Raw genomic sequence first — 25,130 nt, 5'->3', positions numbered from 1 at the left:
TGCCAGTCGAGCTGTATGGAGAGGGCCAGTTAATGGCATCAATGCCTTCATCATCCTCAACACACTCTGGCCACATCAGGCCAGGCATCGTCCTGCACCAGGAGGAACCCAGGGCCCACTGCACCAGCGTAAGGTCTGACAGTAACTCCGAGGATTTCATCCTGGTACCTCTCAGCAGTCAGTGTATGCCTTCCCAGACCCTCACTGACCCACCACCAAACCGGTCATGTTCTGATGTTCCAGGTGCATAACGTTCACCACAGCATCTCCAGACTCTTTCAAGCCTGTCACATGTGTTCAGTGTGAACCTGCTCTCATTTGTCAAGGGAATAATGCGCCAGTGGTGGACCTGCCAATTCTGGCATTCTCTGGTGAATGCCAGTCGAGCTGTATGGAGCTGGGCTGTGAGCACAGGTCGTACTAGAGGACGTTGGCCCCTCATGCCACCCTCATGGAGTCTGTTTCTGACAGTTTGGTCAAAAACATGCACACCAGTAGCTGCTGGAGGTCATTCTGTGGGGCTCTCACAGTGCTCCTCCTGTTCCTCCTTGCACAAAGAAGCAGCTACTGGTCCTGCTGCTGGGTTGCTGCCCTTCTACGGCCCTGTCCAGCTCTCCTGGTGCAACATCTGGTCTCCTTTTATCTGCTCCATGCTCTTGAGACTGTGCTGGGAGACAGCAAACCTTCTTGCAACTGCACGTATGGATGTGACATCGAGGAGTATCTGGACTACCGGTGCAACCTGACTGGGCTGCAGGTACTGCCTCATACTATCGGTAGTGACAAGGACACTACCAGCAAGACATAAAGTGAGAAGAATCAATCAGGAAGGATAAGGAGAAAGCATTTGTCTGTTGTGACCACATGGAAAACCATTTCCTTTTTTCACGTGTTGTCACTTTCATTTGCACCAAAGTAGGTGAAACTGATTCACAGTCACTTGTGTTAAAATAGAGACATTGATATCTCTGAAGTTTAACTGGCTTGGTGTTATACTGTGATGATCAAGTGTTCCTTTAACTCTTTTGAGCAGTTTTTATTATAGATTTGGAGATTTCTACCTGCATCCCAGCACGTTGGAGGAATAAGAAGACTTTATTTTGTGGTGCTTACAGCAGTCAAAACTGAGATTTTATGAAATGTCCTCGTTATTCTGACTAATCCACAAATCAGTGTCTCAGTAGTTTTCATGGCTGACTATGAGATCTTTGGATTTGCCAAAGTATCAGAGGATGCGTTTCTGAAAAGAGATGCTGCAGTACTCTGGACAAAAGGTCCACAGTTCTTGTATGTGGCTTCAGTATTCAGCCAGTATCTATACAGGATGTGCTCAGCCCCAGAATTGCTGAGCAAAGCCCACTACATACAGTTACACACGCTGTCATATTTATTCTCTCAGGCATTTGATGTTGGTGCAGTTTGAGGCTCCTGGATTAGATCTGGGTTCAGTGGGTAGAGCAGTCATCTCCCAACCGGAGGGTTGGAGGTTCAAATCTCGGTGCCTGCAGTCCACATGTTGAAGTGTCCTTAGGCAAGACACTGAACCCCCCTGTTGCCCCCGATGGTTAGAGCCATCGGTGTGAGTTGGCGCCGCAGATGGCTGCCTCGGTTCTGTACCGGAAACAAATTCCTTGTGTGTGTTAACATGTTTGGCCAAATAAAGGTGATTATCCTTACCCTATATTTATTGTCAAGATTGTTTTGTGACTGTTATGTTTTGAACTGATATTATTTTTTCATTTTGTTTTTGTCTTTTTTCTTATATTTTTTTGTGCAGCACTCTGAAACTGCTATTTAAAAAATAAACTTATGGACTGGCCGCTGGGTGTTTCTGCTCCGTTAGCTTTACATAGTGCAGTATATAGGATCAATGGTGCTTTACCACTATGATACCAGTACAGGTGGTGTGTGTGGGGGGGGATCGGGGCAGGGGACACTTTTGTAATTTGGATCACATAATTCTAAAATGATTAAAGTACGCGAACACATTCATATGCAAACAACAACTGATTCACACAATAGCCAAATCATCCAGTACAACTTGATCAATAATAAACTGCTGTACTTACATCACCCCCCAGTGATTGCTGAAAGTCACACTCTGCAGTGGGGCTCAGATCCTGCCTCATTACCCAAATGGGCTCCTTGGGCTCATCGGGTGTGTAAGGAGATCTCACCGTTCTGGTCTTCACTTCCTCTATGGCGTCCTTAATGTCCTTGATGGCCAGAGATATGGCATCCCTCTTCTCCTGACTGTTCCTCATTACAGGCTCATCTGAAGGACTCACAGCCTGTTTTCTGGACTTCCCTTGGTTAGCAACTTTGTGTTGACTGTCAGAGTCAGTCTGAGACTCAAGCTGGGGCTTTTCATCCTCCTGTGGTAGCTCATTTTCTTCATCTATGTCTTCTGCAGCATGGTGAAGACTCTGCAAGCTTATGCTTTCTTTGACCTCAGCCACAATGCTGTCAATGTCCTCCTCCTGGTCACAGCTGTCAGCACGTGGGTAAGGAGCAAACTCAGCCTCCTTCTCTGGGCTGTCTGACTCACCATCTGAGCGTTCATCATAGTGGCGCAGACGGGAACCCACTGCCTCCTGCTGCTGGTGATAGTCTCCACCTCCTGCCTGGCTGTCCAGCAATCGAAAGCTGGTCCTCCTCTGTTGGAGAGACTCTGTGCCCCCATTTCCATCTGTGGCAGATGAATCTGATGCAGGAACATCACAGATTTCCTCATAAACATGCTCAGTGAGTGAGTAAACATCATAAGGCTCAGAATAGGCCTCATCTGCAATTCCAGTATCCAAAATCTCTAAGCTCTCACCAGCCAAGACAGTGCTCCTTTCCACAGAGTGGCTAAGGGGGGGGGGTTGGAGTAGCCAGTGTTCAGCATTTCCTTTGTTTCATCCTGTCTCTGGGAGTGTTCGATATCAGACAGGGGTTTGTGTGGCATGGGCGAAGGCTGAGGAAGAAAGTTAGGATGTGGATGAAGATGCTGCTGTTCAGCCTCAGCACTCTCAGTGTACCCCTCTGCCTCGGACCGTAGCTGGAGTCTATAGGTCCCTGCCTCATCCTCCGTCTCTGGCTGTCCCTCAGGTTCAAGAGACATCATCACCAGGCCATCATCACCCTCAGCCCGGTCAGTATGGGTGTGAAAACCACTCTCAGTGCTTGCTGAGCGGGCCAGCACTGAATCATCCCTCTCTCGTTCATCTTCCTGGCTCATCTCAATGTGGTGCTGGTTCTCCTGTTGTTGTGCTAAGTGTTGTGCTCTCTCTGCCTCTCTTTGCTGCCTCTGTCTGTGCCTCTGTTGCTGAGCTCTGATCCAAGCCTCGCTGTCCCCCTGTCTGCGATAACGTGTCACTGCAGGTCGAGGAATGGGCTGTGGCTGTTGGGGCTGGGGAGACTGAGCTCCCTGTTGTAGCTCGATGTCCTGCTCATCCGGTGGCCTACGCTGCTGTGATACCCTGGCTCTGCCACCAGCACCTCCTCCCGCCAGGGCCTCACAGCGTCTGTAGCGCTTTTCTTGGTTGCTGTAGTTACGAGACCGGCTGTTGTGGTTGCTGTGACGATGGCGAGGAGGAGCATCGGTCTCCTTCATCACCTCTTGGCCAAGCTCCGTCTCCTGGGGATTCATAGTTGTCTGGTTCTGGTTGTTTTAACTGTCAGAGAAGGTTTTAGGAGTCCATTGGTAGCAGGTGTCCATATGAGGTCAGGACAAAGACTGTTGTGAAGAGACTGAAAATGACAAAAGGGGAGAAAGTGGGAGTACATAGAAAGGAACAAAAATGAGAGAAAAATCATTATAAATATCTGTTTACATACAGGTGTAGTGCTGCCGGAATGACGCTCCACCACTTTTTTTTTTCCCCTCCAAGAGAGGAAAAAGAGTAGGCCTACTGGCATAATCTGGTTGAAATTCATAGCATTTCATTAAGAGCACTTGAAGATCCAATCATCAGTAAAGTGTATATCCTGTAAAATGGAATGCATGATTGATTCACAACATCACCTAAAACAATGCACGCTCCTATGTGCAACTGACACCCGCAAGTGTTTATGTGTTTCGTTTAACCACATATATGATGATGTGCATGGTTCACAGTGACACTTCAGCAGGGACTACAAAATCTGTTTACAAAAGACAAGTGACAGAACAAAACTCAGATCATCCACACTGACAAACTAGAGTGTGATCTCCAGGAGGAGCCATGGAGACAAACACCAGATGTGAGGCTCAGCAGCAGAAACAGATTTTACATTTAACTTCAATGATGCTGGGATTTAAACTGACTGTTCTACCTGTGTGCAGTATATGTGAGTGATCAGCTGTAGGTCTATATGACACAAACAGGGCACAGGATGGCCAAACCGTGGCACATGCTGACCAGTCACAGCCCCGTGCACCGCTGATGTATTCAATGTTGCTGGTTGATATGTAAACCAAGATGAAGCGGGAGCTCAGTAAACAATCAGTACATTGCGGAGTTGGTTTAAAGCTGGAGCAGAGAGCAACTCATTTAATGACTGGTAGTGGGGGGGGAGTCACTTTTTCATATTTTGGGTGGAATCTATCCCCTGTGGAGATTATACCGGAGTTTGGACTGAAGCCCTGATGGAGATTGTCCTACATAGACAAATAAATACATAAACTAATAAATAAATCTGGTGTTTAACCCATTTTTTTCACTTACACATCCAATATGAGCCAACACTTTATGATGCCATAAATGTTAGTATAAAAAAAACTGTGATTAACTAGGCCCTGGAGCAAATGAAGGCAATATTTTCCAAAGTACCTCAAAATGAACTCGTCTTCCTTCATATATACAATTAGATTCAGCCATGGGCCACTTTTACACACTGTTGGGAACCACCACAACTTTACAGGTGTAGTGGGCACACTGGCCTATATGTTTGCAATATATTTTGTTTTGTTATTTTTATTTCTCTGAAATAGCTGGTTAATTAATTGATAAAACTGTTTGTTTTGGATTGTCTCTGAGGACAGATGTCATTTTCCCATTTTAAGTAACAATTAGCAACAATCATAGCCTAAAAATAAATGTCTGTTCTGTGTTTGACCAAGAGACTGAAGATAGTTCCATCTATCTACAGTTCCACTTAGCTACACACGTGACATGATGTGGTCTGTTTTTTGGTAAAATGGTACTCTGGTTATTGTAGAGCCACTCAACTATTTGTTGCCTTTTTTTAAAAGTTTATTTCCAGGTTTTCATGCCTTTATTAATTAGTGAGTTGTATAGAGGTGGACAGGAAATGGGGGAACAGAGGGAGAGAGGGACTTGCAACAGAGCTGTTAGTGGCCAGAGTCGAAACGCCAACGTTGCAAACTCTGGTGGTTTCCACAGCATCATTCTGACACTGTAATGTGCATTCTGTTGGGAACCCTCTCCTGTAGAGAAACTTCACATTTACACTGAACAACCGGAACTGAGAACCATGTTTGTCTTTGGTGAAACAACAACTGACTATATCTGCATTTGCTGTTTGAACATCATTAACTTGATAAACTATATGAGAACATACTACAACTCTGAAACTACAATACAGTTTCCAGTTGAACTCCAACTGTGAAGCGCAACTGCTACCTGTGTTGCCGCTCCTGATTCTTCTGTGAAGCAACCACGTACGAACTGACCGGGAGACTTGTTTGGCAACTTGGCCTTTCTAGACCAGCTGAGTTTATTCTATTATTTATTCATTTTGTCTAAAGTGTCAATAAAGTCTATTAATTTTCTAAAAAGTCGAGTGATTTTCATAGATAAGAGCGTCACAACTTTAGTTATTTAACCCAAACAAACTCAACTGGCACTTAACACTTTTAACAATCTAGTGCAGCCTTTCTCCAGACCTGTTTTGATTTGGTCACCAGTTGGTAAAGTGCTATGATATGCAAATTCATTTTCCAAATCAAAATAGAAGAAGAGAACTACACAGATCTGTTCAGGTCAGATAGTTTATGTGAGTCTCCCTCTCTTCCTCTCCTCAACCTGATCTCACCAGGCCTGATTAACCGTCATAATTCAAGAATTTTTCCTACTGGGTCTCTCGACACAGACACTATACGGCTTACATAACGGCTTACACTGCTGGTGCAGCCTTAACAGATGTGAGAGCCGTTTCCTTCACACCTGCAAAGTATATGTGGCAGCAAATAAAACTTGTAGAGATGGAAAACCAGAGGTGTAGAAAAGGAGTGACAAAATAAAAAGACAGACTTGTTGACTGATGCTAACTGCACAAAAGTAGCTAACAGACTATGGACTACACGTCACATGTAACTACTACACAGCTGCGTGTGATGATGAGCAAAGTAACGCAGATGCATCAGACAGATGAGTGCACAAGAAGATCTACTGTATGTTGCTGACAGTTTGTTGTGTGATTATTGTAGAGCTGCTCAACCCACCACTGTTTAATCACTCCTAGCTAAGTGACGACTTTAGTGACATTTCTGCACTGACTGCACATCAGTCATTAACAAATTGGGAATGTTAAAGTGAATACTAAATATCTGCAAAGGAAGTGCAAAAAACTGACAGTTTGACTGTAAATGGGTCAAATAAACATGGAATTGTCCTATCCCATTTATATAAAATGAGAATGGGCTCTCATCAATTGCTTTTGTTGTAATAATTGACTGGCAGCCCAGTAGTAGAAATGTATGTTAAATACTGACAGCACCATGTAAATCAACTGGCATGAATTTCGACCACACTGACATCAGTATTTAAATGGAAAAGAGTGACAGGTACATATTTCTGAGCATTTAAAAATCAATATAAGCCAGCTGCATATTATGCAATAGTTAAATTGTGACCTATTTAAATTGACACAATATAATATCGGGCTGCCATATGAATTTGTCAGAATAACGAGACAGGCAGCACACTTGTCTTTGTTCAAACAGTGCTCTTATAGGCAGTTTTTTTCTGGACATGGTTATTGCCTAGTTTACCAAGTCTAACCTTCCCCTATCACTTAACCACAGCACGTGCTGTTACTGTGCGTTTCATATGTGCCAGCTTGTACTGCGAATTATTCCTTTTATTTATATTCTTCACTGACATGTTTCCCCCCCCATTTTTGTTAGCTTCCTAGTCTGGTTCAGATGATGCATGTTGCAGAAACAGTCAGTAAATGGCTATGCATTGCACTTTAACGGAGATGGGTAAACAACCAAGACTAACATAACAGGCTATTCAAAACCAGCCACATCATCACAACAGTCTTGTAAAAGTAGATCATGATGTTTGAAAAGACTTCTAATAAAGTACAAATCTCACCTTTATGTGGCTTGTCATAATGGGTTTTGTTGTCCTTTTCCCCTCTTTCTGCAATTTGCTAAACAGCTGCTCATTACAGCTCTTTTCAATTCCTAACAAGCACTGGTCAATACACCTTCCAAAATGACCATAAAGTTGACTCAGCACTTTAGCTCAACAGGGGGAAATACCAAAATCTGATATTTCAATTTAGCACCACTTAAATTGTAACAATTTTTAGTTGACTAAACAAACTTGTCACTGCTCTTTGATGGGCAATCTACATGTTCAGTTCAGACACTTGTTTCTAAATAACTTCAGACATAATTTTGCTGCTGACAGTTCTTGTAATTTGTTGGCTAATACGGATGGACAGTATCTGTAATAAGCCAATATCTGCCAACATATCAATTATATATCCGTGTAATTCTAAAATAATTGCATATGTTTTATATCCACAAAAGAAAATTGCAATTGGCAATAAACACAGACCTGTTTGTGCTGAGGCACACATTGTTTCATAAGCATGGAAAAGACACAAACTCCTTCATCACAGGAACAAAACATCCAAACTAGAATACCACAAATAATGCAGGCTTTGCGGTCACTTAGTGTTTCTTTGTTGTACTTTTACATTTCTGTGTGGTTGTAGTTTTGCTTGGTTGGAAAATAAACCCACCCTGCTGAAAACAAGTTTAACATTTTAGGAAATATGCTTATTTACTTTCTTTCCTTAAATACAGAGATGGAGTCATGGTTACCCTAGATCAGCATAAAGACTGAAAGGGGGGGGGCAAATAGCTAACTTAGCTGTTTCAAAATCTCTAAAGCTCAACAACAACCATGATGTATCTTGTTTAATTCATACACAAATAAACAGTCTTCTTGAACAATAACACAGATGGACCTCCTGGTGTGATGGTGACAAAGTGAAAAGAAAAAAAAAACAACAAAAAAAACGGCTTTTAAAAAAATTAAGTGGCATCAGTGCCACATATTTGACATCATGTACAGTGAAATTTTATATCATGGGAATCAGAAAATTAGCTGACACTGATACAGTGTTTGTCCTTTAGCAGAGAAATACTACTTGTCAGTTACTTGCTGAAAAAAAAAGACATTTCCACACATCAGGGTGGGTAATCCTGGTCCTTGAGGGCCACTGCCCTACCCACTGCTGATTACCTGGATCAGGTGTGTTTGGTCACTCAGAAGCTGGAGGCATTAAACACCACAAAGCACTGACCTGTCAACAGAATATAAAGGACAAAGATACCGTAACTGTATCTTAACAGCACCAAATATGGAAAACATAAATATAAACCAGAGAAGTAGTGTTCAAATTATCTGAATACTGGTGTTAAAACGCCACTTTCAGCCTGACTCTCCATCAACACTTTTATAGCAGTTGTTAAAGGGCAGTATGTGACAACCATCGTGGTGGAGGTGGGAGAACACCACTGCCCCCTGGAGAGATCACCTCCTCATGTGCCATCACATAGAGAGCAATTACCCAGAGGTTTCCTTGACAACCAACCAGAGGTCCTGCTGTTGTTAAGCTCTGAGAGTGAGAGGAGGGGAGAGAAGCAGCAGCTGAAAAGTTAACAGCTGCCATGGAAAGGATCACACAATGGCCTGAACAATCACGTCTTAGTCTAAATATTAATAAAACAAAAGATGTGTTTTTTTAATTAATAAACAGCTTCCTAATGTAAATATTTTCATCAGCAGTGAAAAGATTTAAATAGTTACTAAATACAAATATCTCAACATTATACTGGATCCAAAGCTTAATTTTAGAAAACATGTTTAAAAAAACATTAAATACAACTTAGCAAATTTTAGACAAATTAGAAGTTGTCTATGGATGCAGCTAAAGATATTTATGCATGGTATGATCTTTTCCCATATGTCTTACTGTATTACATGCTTGAATCAAGCAGGATAGACTGTCATTCAACCTTTCTTTGTATAGTCTTTGTATAAACAATTTAAAAATTTTGGATAAACAGCCAATGCAGCTTCTTCATTGTAGGATACTGGAAAACATCAACTCCTTGGTTTTGAGAACTTTAGATTATATTTAAATTTGTGTCTTGTGTATAAAATTTTAAATCGTTTATCTCCTCTTCCATTATGTGAGTTTATTGCCGTTCAACATATTCTATAAAATCACTAAGAATATCTTCTCTGTGGAACTGTATTGTACCTTTTCACTGTACCACATACAGTAGGGGCAGTCTGCATTTTCTGTGAAAGCTACATGTTAGTGTGCTCTACCAGGTGACAAAGAGTTGCTACTCCTTTGGTAGTTTTCAGGCTAAACTGAAAAAACCTGCTAAAGGATATTCAGTCATGTAACTACTTTTCTGGTTGGTTGGTCAGTTGGTTTTTGGTTGTCTTGTCTGTAACGGTTTTGTTTCTGACTATGTTGATATATTGTGCGTTGTTTCGTTTGTTTTGTATTGTAGTTTTGTTTGGTATTGTTTTGTTACCGTGATTATGTTTTCATTACGACTACCAAGGGACTGCAGATGAAAATTAGCTTTAAGCCAACTCTGGTACAATAGATCAAATGGCATGTTTAATATTGTACATGGTCCCTTACAAATAAAAGTTGGGGAAAAAGCATAATGATATGTCATCCTTCAAATAATAAATTCTCTCCACTTCAAAATAGTAACATGAACTTTCCTGCGGAGATACATACATATAACCACAGAATGGAGCTCTGTCACAGAGGGTCATGGTCAAAGTATTTACAGTATGGAAATGCATGTCCCTGCACAATGAGATTCTTCCTTTGCTGTCCACACTGAATGCCAAACAACACAAGTGAAATATAAAGTTGATAAATGGCATAAATATCTAAAGGCGCTTCAACCAGCAAGTGAAATGAAATATAATTTAAAAAGTATATAAAAAAAATATGAGAACACAAGAGATAACGTATTCTGCATCGGAGCAGTAGCTACAATAGTCAGCAGTAATGAGAACACAGTAAGAGATAATTTATGCTACATTAAAGCTGTATGTGCAATAGTCTGCAGTGGGTGTGCAATTATGTATGTGCAGTTATGCATCTGCAACTCAGCATGTAAACAACACAGGTGCAATTATATGAAGTAATCCATCCTGTTTGAGCACTGGTTATCCAGATTTGGTGATCCTGAAAAGTTCCTATCCAGATCAGATTGATCCAATCCGATGTTGCTTTGAAAAACTGGCTCAAGAAGTAAGCTGGATTACGTGATCACGGATCGAAAAAAAAGGATTACTGAATCCGGATCAATTTTATCCGGATTAAACCTTTTGAAAAACCGGGCCCTGGTGATCTTCTCCACAGTCTTTACCACTCTCTGCAGGTGCTTGTGGTCCATAGCAGTAGTGCTGGCATACCAGACAGTGATGCAATAGGATACAAAATGGTGGATGGACAAGTAGTCCTCACCCCTGTATTATCCACACTGCCGTCCTCCTCAACACTTTCCCACCCCCTGAAGGCGGATGTGTTGTCAGCCTGAGAAAGAAGTTGCCACTGTTGATGATCCTCTGGCCAATTGTTACTGCTTGCCGGGCTGATAAACTTTTCAAACTTTCCTTCCCTACCAAAATCCCTGTACTACATTAAAAAATAACTAACTAGTTGTACATGAGAAGATATTAAGGGTTGAAGGGAAAAAGACAAAACCTTACATGATTTCTCACTATTTAACAGTAAAGTGGAAGACTCCTGATTCTCTGACCTATACAACTGACTCCCGCCTTGGTGGCTAGTAACCCACCACTGAAGCTTGCATGGAAAGGCAGCATCTTCCCTACAATTCTGGGCTAAACAGCCCCCATATAGATTTCCTTACACTGAACACATCTGCTCTCAAACTAATGGACCCATAGCAACCTGTTGTTAAAGCCTACTCTCTAATTTTGTTACTTGGACTTACCAAAGGTTGTGGTGGATGGCCTGTAACCACACTAAGCTAGCTAAGATTCAACGATCACAACTTACTGTGATTAGCTGCTCAACAGATAAAACAGTAGTACAACTAGCTGTGACCCCCTAGGATATCCATTGCAGCATTAGTGCCCCTAGTGGCAGTCTGGAGAAAAACATGCAGCATAATGTACTGATTTCAGACCTGAAAGATGGTGGCTCTGCAGCGGCTCTGGGCTATCCCTTTTTGTGCATTTTAGTGTCTTTTGTGTGCCATATATAAACATGCTTCTGTGAAACAACATTACAGTAGACACGAACTGCTGAACATTGGGTTACAACGCAAGTTGCCGATCTCAGATAACTTTCGCCACAGACACGATATACCAGACGAGATAGTGAGGCCTTGGGGCTCTCAGAGGATTGTTATTAGGCCTTGCAGACAGTGCAGACAGCAAAGGGAAAGGAAGCAGAAGTGAGGCTGTAGGACTGGACTTCTGACTAAACTCGGAAAACAGCCTCACAGGCTGCCTCTTCCCAGCATATTCCTTACAATGCCAGATCTTTGGCCAACAAAATGGATGAACTGGAACTACTATTTGTTGGGAATTGGTATGTCAAGAACTGCAGTGTTCTGATTATAAATCTGATTCTGATAACAGAGAGCTGGCTTCATCAGCAAAATCCCAAGGTTACCATTGCAACTAGCAGACTGCACACTTCATCGCTGTGACAGAAACTGGGTTTCAAGTAAAAGCAGAGGCGGAGGGTTCTGTATTTACGTGCATAATGAGTGGTCCAATAACAGCATCACAATGGACAGCTAAGTACTCCCAATGTGGAGTTTATGTCAGTTAAATGCTGCCTCTTCTTCTTACCGAGAGAGCTAACAGTAGCTATTGTGACCGCTGTCTATATACCACCTGAAGCCAGTGTTAGTAAAGCTCTTGAACCCCTACTAAACGCCATAAACAAGCAGCAGTGTAGTCATCCTGACGGAAATCAATACTTCCAGCCTTTTACCAGCACGTGAAATGCCCGACTAGAGGGAGAAACACGCTGGACCGTGTCTATTCCAACATCAAGAACACATAGAGAACTGTTCCCCTCCCCACCTAGGCCAGTCAGACCATCTCTCACCCCCTACAGATGGAGACTACCACTAGCTATGAAGGCTATTACATCTTGGCCCATGTCCACACTCTCCCAGCTACAGGACTGTTTTGAACACACTGAGTGGAATGTTTCTGAGCATGAGGACCTGTCAACATAAACACTCTGTTCTATCCTACATCAAGTTCTGCATTGAGAGTGTTACTGTTACCAAATCTATGCATCTTCCCTAATGAGAAACTCTGGATTACTGGCCATGTCCGCACGCTCCTCAGGGCCTGTGACTAAGCATTCAGATCAGGTGATAGAGCTCTGTACAGTGCAGCACAGTCTCACATGAAGAGAGGAATAAGGGAGGCTAAGGTGAACTATAAAAGGAAGATGGAGAACCACCTCTCAGAAAACAACCCATGGCAGGTATGGCAGGGCATACAGAGCATCACCAAACGCAGAGGCCATGCAGAGACACCCAGAGGCATAGATGCATCAATGTGTCAGCAAAGCTGTAAATATGGGTCCCGGAGAGAACCAATGAACAGCCCAAGAAACACAGGCCATAACAGAACTGGCCTCTGATGATCTGGCATCAGAAATAACCTTACAAAAGGAGCTGCAGGAGACCATCGAACAAATTGTCTCTTTGCAGTTAGAAGTCCCACAAGAAGAGCAAGAATGTTTACAATATAAGAAATGACTGTATTAGGTAAAAGTGATTTTACATTTAGAATCTAAATAAAAAAATTGATAATGCTGAGTCACAGAAAAAGGGAAGTAATACACATATCAATCAAATTTTATTTGTATGACACCAAATCACAGCAAAAGTAATCTCAGGACATTTTACAAAGTAAGGTATAAACCTTATTGTTATCACTATTATTATAGAGGAAAACCAAACAAATCCCCCTTGAGCAGCACTTGGCGACAGCGGGGAGGAAAAACTCCCTTTAACGGAAGAAACTTCTGACAGACCCCGGCTCTTGGTGGGCGGCCTTCTGTCTCGACCGGTTGGGGTGAGTGGATAGAGGAGAGAAAAAAGAAAAAAAAAGCACAAAGACACAACAATCAAACACTGGTCAGGTTGATGCATTAACTGCTCATCAGAAACATAGAGCTCCGGAGCCAGGGCAACCTGCAGAATAGTACAGGGAGAGAGAGGACACACTACAGGAGAGACACAGTTAGTGATGTGTAATGGTGGCATATAGGTGCACAGCGAGAGAGGAGAGGACAGTGGAGGAGAGCAGAGAAACTCAGAGCATCATGGGGCCCCCCAGCAGCCTAGGCCTATTGCAGTGTAACCAAGGGAAGGCTCGGGGTTACCTGATCCTGCCCTTACTATAAGCTTTATCAAAAAGGAAAGTCTTAAGTCTAATCTTAAAGGTAGAGAGGGTGTCTGCCTCCTGAACTGACACTGGGAGTTGGTTCCATAGGAGAACCAGGATTAACTGGAGGCTTTTTATGGAATTATTGGGGCATCCTGATAGTAAAGAGTTACAGTAGTCCAGCCTGGAAGTAACAAATGCATGGACCAGTTTTTCAGCATCACTTTGAGACAGGATGCTCCTGATTTTGGCGATACTGAGCAGGTGAAAGAAGGCAGATCTAGAGACTTGGTTTTATGTGTGATTTAAAGGACATATCCTGGTCAAAAAGGACTCCAAGGTTCCTCACAGTAGTACTGGAGGTGAGAGCTTCGTCATGTAGAGTAACTATATGGTTAGATAGCAGATTTCTAAGGTTTTCAGGGCCAAGTACAATGACTTCAGTTTTGTCATAGTTTAGAAGTAAGAAGTTACAAGTCATCAGGCCTTTATGTCTTTAAGACATGCTGGAAGTTTAACTAACTGATCTGATTCATTTGGGTTCATAGATAAATATAACTATCACCTGCATAACAATGGAAATTTATGCTGTGCTTCTTGATAATATTGCCTAAAAGGAGCATGTATAAAGGGAAGAGAACTGGATCTAACACAGAGCCCTGTGGAACGTAGTGACTAACTTCAGTCTGTGTGGAAGATTCATCATTAACATGAACAAAAATTGGAATCTTTCTGATAAATAAGATTTGAACCAACTTAGTGTGGTTCCTTTAATCCCAACAACATGTTCAAGTCTCTATAATAAAATGCTGTGATCAATGGTGTCAAAAGTAGCACTGAGATCTAAGAAGACAAGAATGGAAACAAGTCCTTTGTCTGAGGCTAGGAGAAGATTATTGGTGACTTTCACCAATACAGTTTCTGTACTATGATGGACTCTAAAACCTGACTGAAAATCCTCAAACAAATCATTCTTGTGCAAGTGTTCACAAAACTGCTTACCAACAGCTTTTTCAAGGATTTTAGAAATATACGGGAGATTGGATATTGGTTTATAATTAGTTAGAACACCTGGGTCAAGAGTAGGCTTTTTGAGTAGAGGTTTAATTCCAGCAACCTTAAAAGTCTGCGGAACATAACCTGTTAATAGAAAGAGGTTAAACAGATCTAATACGGACGTCTTGATTAGCGGCAAAACGTCTTTGAGCAGCCTGGTCGTGATGGGGTCCAAGAGACATGATGATGATTTAGATGAAGCAATTGGTGAGGTCAACTCAGATAGATCTATGGGAGAGAAGTAGTCCAAGTATAACTGAGGTCCTACAGATGATTCTAAAGCCATAGTAGATGGCAAATCTGTGAGATTTGTCAGAATTATGATTAATTTTTTCTGTAGTAGTTGTGCTTTTATTTGTAAAGAAACTCATGAAGTCCTTACTACTGAGATCTAAGGGGATGTTAAATGCACAGGCTGTATCTGGTGTAATTTTGTGTGTCTGGTGGATGAGAAGCCCTACTGTTTTAACCAGCTCTTTTACACAGACTAACATCTAGGATTGTCTTTTTACACTGCAAGTCATTTTTTTTAAACCAGCATGTGTTAAGGATAGGTTTAACCTGCATACAGATGGCATCTATCCTCAGGTATTAACTTAGCTATTACCTTCCCCTATGAGTCTGTATAATCTGTACAATGCATATATACACAGGTATGTGTGACGGCCTGGGGGAAGAAACTGTCCTTGTGCCTGGTTGTCTTGGTGCACACTGACCTGTAACGCCATCCAGAGGGGAGGAGTTCAAACAGGTTGTGTCTGGGGTGTGAGCGGTCAGCTGTGATCCTCTATAACAGGGGTGGCCAATTCCAGTCCTCGAGGGCCGCTGTCCTGCTTGTTTTCCAACTATCCCTGCCTGATCTGCTGCTGATTACCTGGCTCAGGTGTGTTCAGCCAGTCAGAAGCTGGAAGATACCATTCACTTTATCTTTCCTCACTCCACTTTCATCTAAGATGGTATCTTCCAGCTTCTGACTGACTGAACACACCTGAGCCAGGTAATCAGCAACAGGTCAAGCAGGGATAGTTGGAAAACAAGCAGGACAGCGGCCCTCGAGGACTGGAATTGGCCACCCCTGCATACATCTATTATATTATACTGTAATAACATTAATTACATCCACAGCCTCATTGAACCCAGTAAATATTTGCTCTGTCCAGTGTGTAATTTGGGATCAATAATTATAAATCCATTTCAAATTCTTTGGAATTCTTGGGAAAAAAGATTAGCCAGTCAACATTTCATTTAAGATACTTTATAAAGCAAGGAAGAAAAACAACAGACATGTAAAATGAAATTAGATTTAAGCTTTAAGTAATTTCCACAATACAACAAAACTCAGTTCACACGCAAGGTGCATCAGCGTCAGCTTTGCAAGGCTGTACAACAACCACTGTGCCAGCAGATGTCACCCATGTGCTCAATGAATGAACCTTGGAGTAGTGAACCAATTTTCAATACAATGGTCCAAAAGGGTTCAAAGCTTCATGGAGCCTCGTTTGGGCATCACTAGCTTTTATTTTGTTCGTTGACAAAAATAGCTATTCAGTATTAGGTTCTTGAAATCTGTGTATACTCTGAAAACCAAATGATCCTGAAAGCACATCTGAAACATGACACAATGGCATCAGGTACCAAACCTGGATTCTGCATTATTGGGCTTATGGAGTAGGAGCATTAGAGTTGTTCTCTGGTTGAGCTGAATGACTTTCCCAGTTTTTTTACACATGTGGGGAGTGTGAGGACCCAAAACCAAGAGCTGACTCACACTGTGAGGACTCACCGTCCAAGAAGTGACAGCACGGCTTAAGGTTATTGTAAAGTTGGTTGGGCAAATAGTGGTTATGGTTAAAATTAGGAAATAATTTTAAGACAATGTAAAGTCCCCAAGAGGGATGAACACAAAAGTGTATGTGTGTGTTTATAGCCATTTTAGAAGTGAAAGACACTTTCCTACCTTGTCATTATGCTTCACTGGAGAAGAGACATCAATAACGTGATAAACAAGATGTCCTTTCTCCTCCTTATTCTTAGGTCTTGTTTCTTAGCTAGATTCAGAATTTAATGCTAAGCTTTGATTTATTCAAGTATTCACATAAATGAGAAATTAGATTTAAAATGGTCAGAACCGCACTAAAACTGTAATTTAACTGTGTTCTGTTACTAGCTGTTGTGTTCTTCCTTGCCTTTGTTGGCAGGTTGCAGTAACCTAACATAAAAAGTAATTTGTGTTTTTAATGATGAGCAGAGTCTAAACAATAGAATTTAATTATGGTGGAGTAGATATGTTTTTGTTGCCTTTGACCGTAATGACTGAAGCTGCACTGTACCTATACATCACTGGCCCAGTGTTGAGATGAGCAGTCAGTAGACTGTCTCTGTATTTTTGACCTCCCCATCTACATACATAAGATAAGATGCCTTTATTGTTATTGTATTCAGGATATAATTAAATCACAAGTGCTCATCACATCACTATGGTGTTTAAAAGAACATACATACCCTCAAATCACACTACACATAAAAAAACATAAAATTACAGAATATAAGGTGCACGAATGCTAGGCCGTAATAATGGCCATATATTGTAGTTCAGTACAACTCCACCTTTAATTATGACCTCGATAATAAATGATTGAATTTATAATTTCATGACAATTTCACCAAAAACAAAAATTTTGAGCTTCATCAACACAGATTTTAAAGTGGAAGTGTTGCATTGAATTGTACTGAAGTGTGACTATTAAAGTGGCCAGGCAGTGTACATCATTTAAAATGATTACTGTGGTGATATGTACATGTGATTGTGCACATGCTGACTACATAATTAATTAATGCATGTTTCCTACACATTAACTTTAAAACAAAGAGATGAAACTCTGGTGCTTTTTTTGACAACCCCTGCTAGATGGCGCCACAGTAACGCTGATGCCATTTTAGAGTGAAAATGCTAACAAGAACAGTATAAACTCTGTCGACTCCATTGACACAGTTAATTAACCATTTGTTGTTTTTTTTCTTCTCAGCAATTCGTATTGTTTTGATTGAAACAGTCACACAGCCTACAAGTTAAATAAATGATATAGGCGAACAGCCTACTGCCTTTTACAGGTGGGTGCAGAATCTCATTAATGCATCACTGATTAGGGATACGCTCTCAGCAGCTCCATCAGAGCCACAGGGTGTACAGTGCACATTTTCACCCTAGCAAGCTCAGGAGGCTAACAGGGCCGTACACAGATATTTTAGAGCGCAGGTGCTCAAGCTTAAAAAAAAGCTTCTTTTATTTATGTGTATACTATATACTGTATTTAGATATTAAAACATTCATACAAATGTGTTAATACTCAACAGATTTCTATGAAATTATCTGTTCACACAGTGCCCACTGTCTTCAGTAGGCTATTTGCTATTAGAAAAGTTGCTTGGTGACAGTCAATGCATTACAAAAGTAAGCCCCATCAGACTGGAACTGGCAGTGACTCAGCTAGAAGTTGTCAAAGTTGTCTGGCACAAGTTCGACTCAAGTCCAGATTTTCAGGACTCGTGACTCGACTCGGACTCAAGCACTGACTGCATTCAGACTTAAAGTTGGATAGGAGGACTCAATTTTATTTTTGTAATGTATAATATTTTGGCCTAAGTTGCTGATATTAAAACCTGTTCATGCACAACATGCTGTATCCACAATATCCACTTCCAACAAACAAACACTCCACCTTTCTATAAAAGATTTTGATGTATTAAATAGTCGCGCAATGTGGTGGAGCAATACACACAAGGTTCTGCTAACCAAATATTTCCCATAATTGAGGAAACTGTTTTATTAATGACAGAAAAATCTGAAGGCCCGCCATCATTTTAGCAGATTAGAACACAGAGTGCAATCTACACTAACTTAAAGTTAGGTTACTAAAAAGCCCAAATGGCTGCTGTAGCGCTGATAAAAGAGATGAAAAAGAGGAACTGATGCAGTGGATAAAGGACATCTGAGACCTACTCAACACACCTCACTATCTGGGAGCTGACAGCCTGTTGAAGAGCCACACACTGGAGGCAACGGAGCACATCTGCGGATTGGGAAATCTCACGAAACTTCTAATCACTTCCGGAGATAACAGTTTCCCAACTTCAAAATTTTTTCCTTTAACCCCAAATGAAAGTTAAATATTCTGTAAGGCCCTCCAATACCCACCCCACCACCCTCGCATATCATTCTCTCCCTGCCAGATTGTTTTGAAAGATTTTCTTGGTGATAGCGAGAGAAACGAGTAATAGGTTTTTGTATTTAGTTGAAATGTTAATCTGTGTGGTGTCTCCCAATAGACAAAGTGATGGGTACAATGGGATTCTGCAACCCAAGGTGGTGGATAGTTTGTGTTTGGTAGGAAAAAAAAAAAAAAAAAGCAATCTACTTTATGTGGTGTTAATAGGAAAAGTGGCTGCACATTATATATAGTTATTAATATAAAAAAAAGAAATGACAATGAATGAAAAATACAATGAAATATGCATTATGATTAAAATTAAAATTAAATTGAGGTAATAATACATTGACATAATTTTTTATGATCCCATCTGTCAAAATGAAGGACAATGAAAAAGTCTAGCGTGACCTCCGTAATATACACTTAGAAAATTTGGAATATAAATGGGTGAGAGCTGTCGGTTGTGTTTAATGTAGAGCTTGATGTCTCACTTGGGTAACAGCGACTTAACTTAGACTCAGCTCAGATTATTCTTTGACGACTCGGACTCGAACACCGGGGACTCAACTACAACACTGGACATGTGTGTGCCCACCAAGACCTTCTGCACATACAACAACAAGAAGCCCTGATTCACAGTAAAACTTAAGCAGCTTTGTCATGCCAAAGAGGAGGCCTACAAAAGCAGGGACAGGATCGTGTACAGGCAGGTCAGGAACACGGTGACAAGGGAGATCAGAGTAGCAAAGAGGAGCTACTCAGAAAAGCCTGAAAAACATCATTAGCTACAGGAAACCATCCTCCCCTGTTGTGGAAGGCCATCAACTGGCAGATGACCTGAATGTGTCTTACTGTAAGTATGAGAAGCAGAACTCCATACCCCTCACACACTTCACCTCAGACCCAGCATCTGCTCCCCCCCAATCACCTCCTTTCCCCCAGCTCCTTGCCCCTGAAGATCTGTGAAAAGGATGTGTCTGGCCTTTTTAAAAAACAAAAGATCATAAAGGCACCAGGCCAGGATGGTGTCACCCCCTTCTGCCTGAAAGCTTGCACTGATCAGCTGGACCCCATCTTCACCCTTATCTTCAACAGATCACTGGAGCTGTATGAAGTCCCCTCCTGCTTCAAACGATCCACCATCGTCCCAGTCCCCAAGAAACCCCGCATCAGTGGAATGAACGACTACAGACCTGTCGCCCTGACATCTGTAGTTATGAAGCCCTTTGAAAGACTGGTGTCGGCCCATCTAAAGGACATCGTAGACCCCTTGCTGGACCCCCTGCAGTTTGCCTACTGGGCAAACAGATGAATGGATGATGCAGTCAACATGGCACTGCAGTTTCTTCCCCCAGGCCATCACACTCATGAGCAGTTAATCCATGACTGTATGACTGGTCATAGCAACCACCCCAGTGCAAAAAAGTAATGATAAATATAACCATTGTGTACATCAGCTTGAAAGCCCTTCTGCCATAATGTACATGTATTTATAAAAAGTACCCCTCCTTTCCTCTCAAATTTTTTATTGCACTTATTTCCTGCCTGAATGTACACACTATTTATTCTCATTTTGTTGCTCTAGTTTTATTCTATTATTTTCTATTCCTGATGCCTTACCACACTGAGAGCCTCTGTACTAGAGTCAAATTCCTGTATGTTCAAACATACTTAGCCATCAAAGATGATTCTGATAAACATCAATATCAATAGGAAAGATATGTTTTTCATAACATAATAACTAAGGCTGGGCAAGATAACACGTTATTTTTGCGTTAACACATTACTTAATTAACACCGACAATTATTTTATCGCGCATTATTATTATTTTGAAAGTCTGTTGCTCACTGGCTCTGAATACACATACAGACAAACCATAGGTCACAGGAGGGGTGGGATGTTGATCAGTACTGGCTTGGGATGGGCGTCATCATGTGTCTCAACCAATTAGCCCAAGACTGCTGCAGTGCTCACATGAACCAGATGCACCATCACAAGAAGAATGCACGAGTTGTATGAAAAGGAGAGGACTACAAAAGTGACGGCGTTACAACGTGCACCAACTGTTGCTCTCACTGGAGACTACTGGACATCACTGGGTAAACCATAACTACCTCGGCGTTACAGTGCATTATATTGAAGAACAGTGGGAGCTGCATTCACATGCTCTAACTGTAATGAAAACAGAAGATAGACATTTTGCTGCAAAAACGTGCACAGAGCATTTCATTCATGTTGCACAGCAGTGGAACGTTTCAAATAAAGTCAGCACACTTAGCACAGACGGAGCAAGAAACATGATCGTTGCTACGAGACATCTACCTTTTGAACATGTCCTCTGCATTGCACACAATCTCCATCGTTCTGTCACAGTTTCTCTGCAGAACAGTGCGTTTGACAATGTCCTGGCCAAATGCAGAAAGGTTGTGGGCCACTTTAAACACAGTCCAGCAAGTGCTGCAGAATTACAACAACAACAAACTGAACACGGACAAAAAAAGGAGTCGCTTATACAAGACATTCCAACCAGATGGAATTCAACTCTGGACATGATAAAAAACTGTCTGCAGAAACGAACAGCCACTGTTCTCACCAAACACAACACCAAGATTGCCATGCCAGCTAAAAATATTTTAACTGCTACTGTGTAAAGGGAATACTGCTGTTAAAAAGCACCTTATTTGTTTAAAGTATTTGCAAACCAAATGTTATTGCACTTTTGTTCATATAGCAGTACTTTTAAAACGAAAGTGCGCAATACACAACTTTTGAAATCATTATTGAATGCCGCCCATAACAATGCCGTTAATCACGATTAATCACAGAAAATCATGCAGTTTATCGTGATTAGAGATTTTGGTCATTGCCCAACACTAATAATAACCTGTGTGTAAAATAATTTTTCAATTCATTATTGTATACATTGCTTGACTAACACTGGTTAAAAGACTCAACTTGACTTTGACTTGGTATTCATGACTTGATACTTTAATTAGACTTGAGACACCTAACTTGAAATTCATTTTTATTTATTACATACTTGCATTTTTCTAGATATTGAGAAGTTACATCTTGTTATTGAAACACTATTGAGTGATTGCAATGTGTACAAACTTGGCAACCTTCCAGAACGTGGCAGACCAGCAGAGTAGGGCTGGACCAAAAAAATCCAACTAGTCTGATATTCACTTTTTGAGTAGGTAATCAATTTTCAATTTTAGCATTTATATATTCAAAACTGCACCTCACCTCCACCCTGCCACCGCCACCACTGTACAGCAGGGCCAGTGACACCTACAATCTTATTAGCAAAGCTCAGTGTGGAAATTGCTCAGGTAGCATCTTCTTCTACTAATTGTCACCGTTTGTGGTTAAAATGACAACCAGCGGGGTCATACCAGCTGTCGCTAACTAATGTTTACTCCATGACGTACAGTATATTGATGACAGGACAAAATGAAAGTGGCTGCTGTCAGGTTTGTGACCTCGCTGCAGCCAGTGAATCATTTATGAGGTTAAGAGGCCTCACTTTGTAACACCATTGAATAATCAGAGTGAACTGAGTGTTTGTCATTCCAACCTTAAACTTAATGTTATATACCTCCAACAGAGGTAGACATCTTCACTGGTAAAACTATCAGCTGATCTCACATCAGTGATGGAAATGTAGCACATTCTGGTTCTACACACAAATGATTATAAAGCTCCCTTGTCTGTCATCTTTCACATTACATAAGAACTTCCATTAGCTTTTTTGTTAACCCAAAGTACTACCGGATGGCCAAAGAGGTACTTTTAGCTGCAGCACAACCTCAGCCAAAAATAGAGATGTATGCATTGACAGGATGCAGCAATCATGGAGGGGACAGGGCCAAAGATGATAAAATATAGATTCAAGGATTATGCCATTGATGATTGTAGAAGGAAAAAGAACAGCAGCATGCAAAGTCTGCAGTGTAAAAATCAACAACATGACCACCACAAAATCTAACTTCATCCGTCTCTACAAAACTAACAAAGAAAGGTAAATATGTGAATGTGTCAGCTAAAGTTAGCCAACTCATTGGCCGGCCAAACAATGGCTAGAAATATAACATTAAGTTTAAGGTGTTAAGACTTGGCTTCAAATTGACTACGCACTGGGAAAAGTTTCTGACAGTCAGGAAAGACATGCCTTTTTTATTTATTAGCTAAGGGTTGGTTTATAGGCTACGAATGCACAATTAATAATCAGAGGTTTGTGAATGTTTTCACTTAAATTCCTGATATTCCCATATATCAGACCATCAGAATTTTGTATGACTTGACTTGTGACTTGCTTGATTCTCACCACAAAACCTTGGGACTTGACACATACCCTCTCCAACCAACACACATGTACCTCCATCCCAGAAAATCTATGAGCGCCAGGTCAACTTGACTTGGCTACTGATCTTGTCAGCTGCTAGAAATGACACTGGTCCTATCTCATATTTTATTAAGTAGCCTACTTCATTCATTGTTCTGGTGATGTTGTTTCTAATTAACAACTCTGCTTCTTTACATGAACGGGCTCATAGCCAGTTAGGAAATCCAGTCTTAATAGAGCCATTTGATAACCAGCTTTGTGGTACTGGTTATCCACGATGGCCAATGTTAGACTCAGCAAAGCCAGATAACCCAATGAAAGCCAATCTAAACTGAACTCGCTTCATGATGCAGGCCTCTGCTCTCACACACAGACATTAATCATAGGTGCAGACATGCACCTCCAACTGCTGTGAAACAGTGAGACACACCTCTCCAGATCTGATCAAAACAGACACGCCCCTTCAGTTGCTGTCAATCATAGACAGACATGTCCCTCCAGCTGCTGTCTCATACACACACACACACACACACCTCCAGCTTGCTGAGAGGGAAAAGAGCACTTCTAATGTTTCTCCACACCCTTTTATTTCTTTTATAGTAATAATTAAAAAAATACGAATTCGATTAAAAACTGGCCAACATATTTTCGACTGCAAAAAGGGGTCATTAAATGTGATTTTAGTGGGACTTGACGTAAGGAATACATCCCCGCGCTGTTTTAACAGTAAGGTTTCTATCAGGACATGATGAATCTGGGTTTTATCGTTGGATGAAGAAACTACCCGGACAGACTGCACAACCAGAGGATAAACTGCAGCATCTCTGTGAATAACAACTAGGCCACACAGCCAGGCTGCCGCTGCAAAAACGGCTTATTTTTGGCTTCTGCATTGCATAGGTGACGGAAGCCAAGGTGGAATCCTGGTTCGACAAAAACCAAACCCAGGAAGCATTAAGAATGCTCCACCAGGCCACAGTATTGACTGAATTGTGGTCAGCTCCGCAGGGACTGCACCTGCCAACTGGGCCGTTTCATTCATGTCTACCCGGTGGACGGTTGGGCTTCAGTCCAGCACACAGCCTCGTATGTATTACTAGTGAGGCGTTTCTTTCCGTCTGAACCCGGTATGACATTTTCTCTGAACCGCGCAGTTATCTTTCCCCGTAGCCACTCCTCAGCAGGCAGCAAACTGAGCGGCGACAATCCACTGTCCCATGCTTCAATAACAACAGCCGCCTCACAACTTTCTGCTGCTCTGTTTCACCCTGTTGTGGTGGAGGTCTCGGCAGACACTGAACGTTATCATAACTGAACGAGAGGCGAACTCACCGGCCTTCAACAGTAATGATGCTGCAGGCTGGACCGCCGCTCCAACGCTGCCACACCGTCCTCCATCTTCCTTGTAGGGGTTGCTGTCTGTGCGCGAGCGAAAGCGCGCGCGCGTTTGTGTGTTCATCGGCCCCTCCTTCCTCCCCCCCAGTCATAGGACGCAACAAACGGCCTGTCCACTAGACGTGGAGTAGAGCAGTTTGCAGCAGTTTTAAGTCATTTCAGGTCGAAGAAGCAACATCCATCCATATATTATCTATAACGCGTACCCTGGAGTGGACATGCTCGTCAGGGGGATGGAGCCAATCCCAGCTGATATTGGGCGAGAGGCGGGGTCACAGGGCTGTTGACATATATTGACACTATACACAACAGAATAGATTTAGAGACTCACTGATGTTGACCACATATTGCACACATTTATTTCACTTCATGAATAAAAATAAAACAAATTACATAAAATGTGCAATGAAGAGAACAGTTCCAGCACACTGGCTGGCATTCGCTGCTACAAACTGGCATCTGCT

At 41.7% G+C, this 25,130-nt stretch overlaps 2 protein-coding genes across 2 annotated transcripts in view; both read right to left on the bottom strand.

Moving 5' to 3' along the window:
• LOC109959620 (amyloid beta A4 precursor protein-binding family A member 1-like) overlaps positions 1 to 2,864 on the bottom strand; it is a gene marked incomplete at its 5' end in the record, with an annotated part of 39,383 nt that extends 36,519 nt beyond the window's left edge. Inside the window, one exon of the mRNA XM_020599136.1 lies at positions 2,070 to 2,864. Coding sequence (XP_020454792.1) covers positions 2,070 to 2,864 — 795 coding nt within the window. The remainder of the gene's footprint in view (positions 1 to 2,069) is intronic.
• Positions 2,865 to 2,866: 2 nt separating this feature from the next.
• Positions 2,867 to 24,876, bottom strand: LOC109959619 (mediator of RNA polymerase II transcription subunit 15-like; the record flags this gene model as incomplete). The annotated part of the gene is made up of 3 exons (XM_020599134.1): positions 24,604 to 24,876; positions 8,472 to 8,532; positions 2,867 to 3,735 (listed from the first exon to the last, which is right to left on the bottom strand). A coding segment is annotated over exon 3 (768 nt), but the record flags the coding sequence as incomplete, so codon positions are not given.
• Positions 24,877 to 25,130: the final 254 nt, after the last annotated feature.

Source organism: Monopterus albus, unplaced genomic scaffold (genome assembly GCF_001952655.1).
Source record: "Monopterus albus unplaced genomic scaffold, M_albus_1.0 scaffold40.1, whole genome shotgun sequence".
NCBI lineage: Eukaryota > Metazoa > Chordata > Actinopteri > Synbranchiformes > Synbranchidae > Monopterus > Monopterus albus.
Note: the sequence above shows the minus strand (reverse complement) of the source record. Positions and strands in the feature narration are given on the sequence as shown.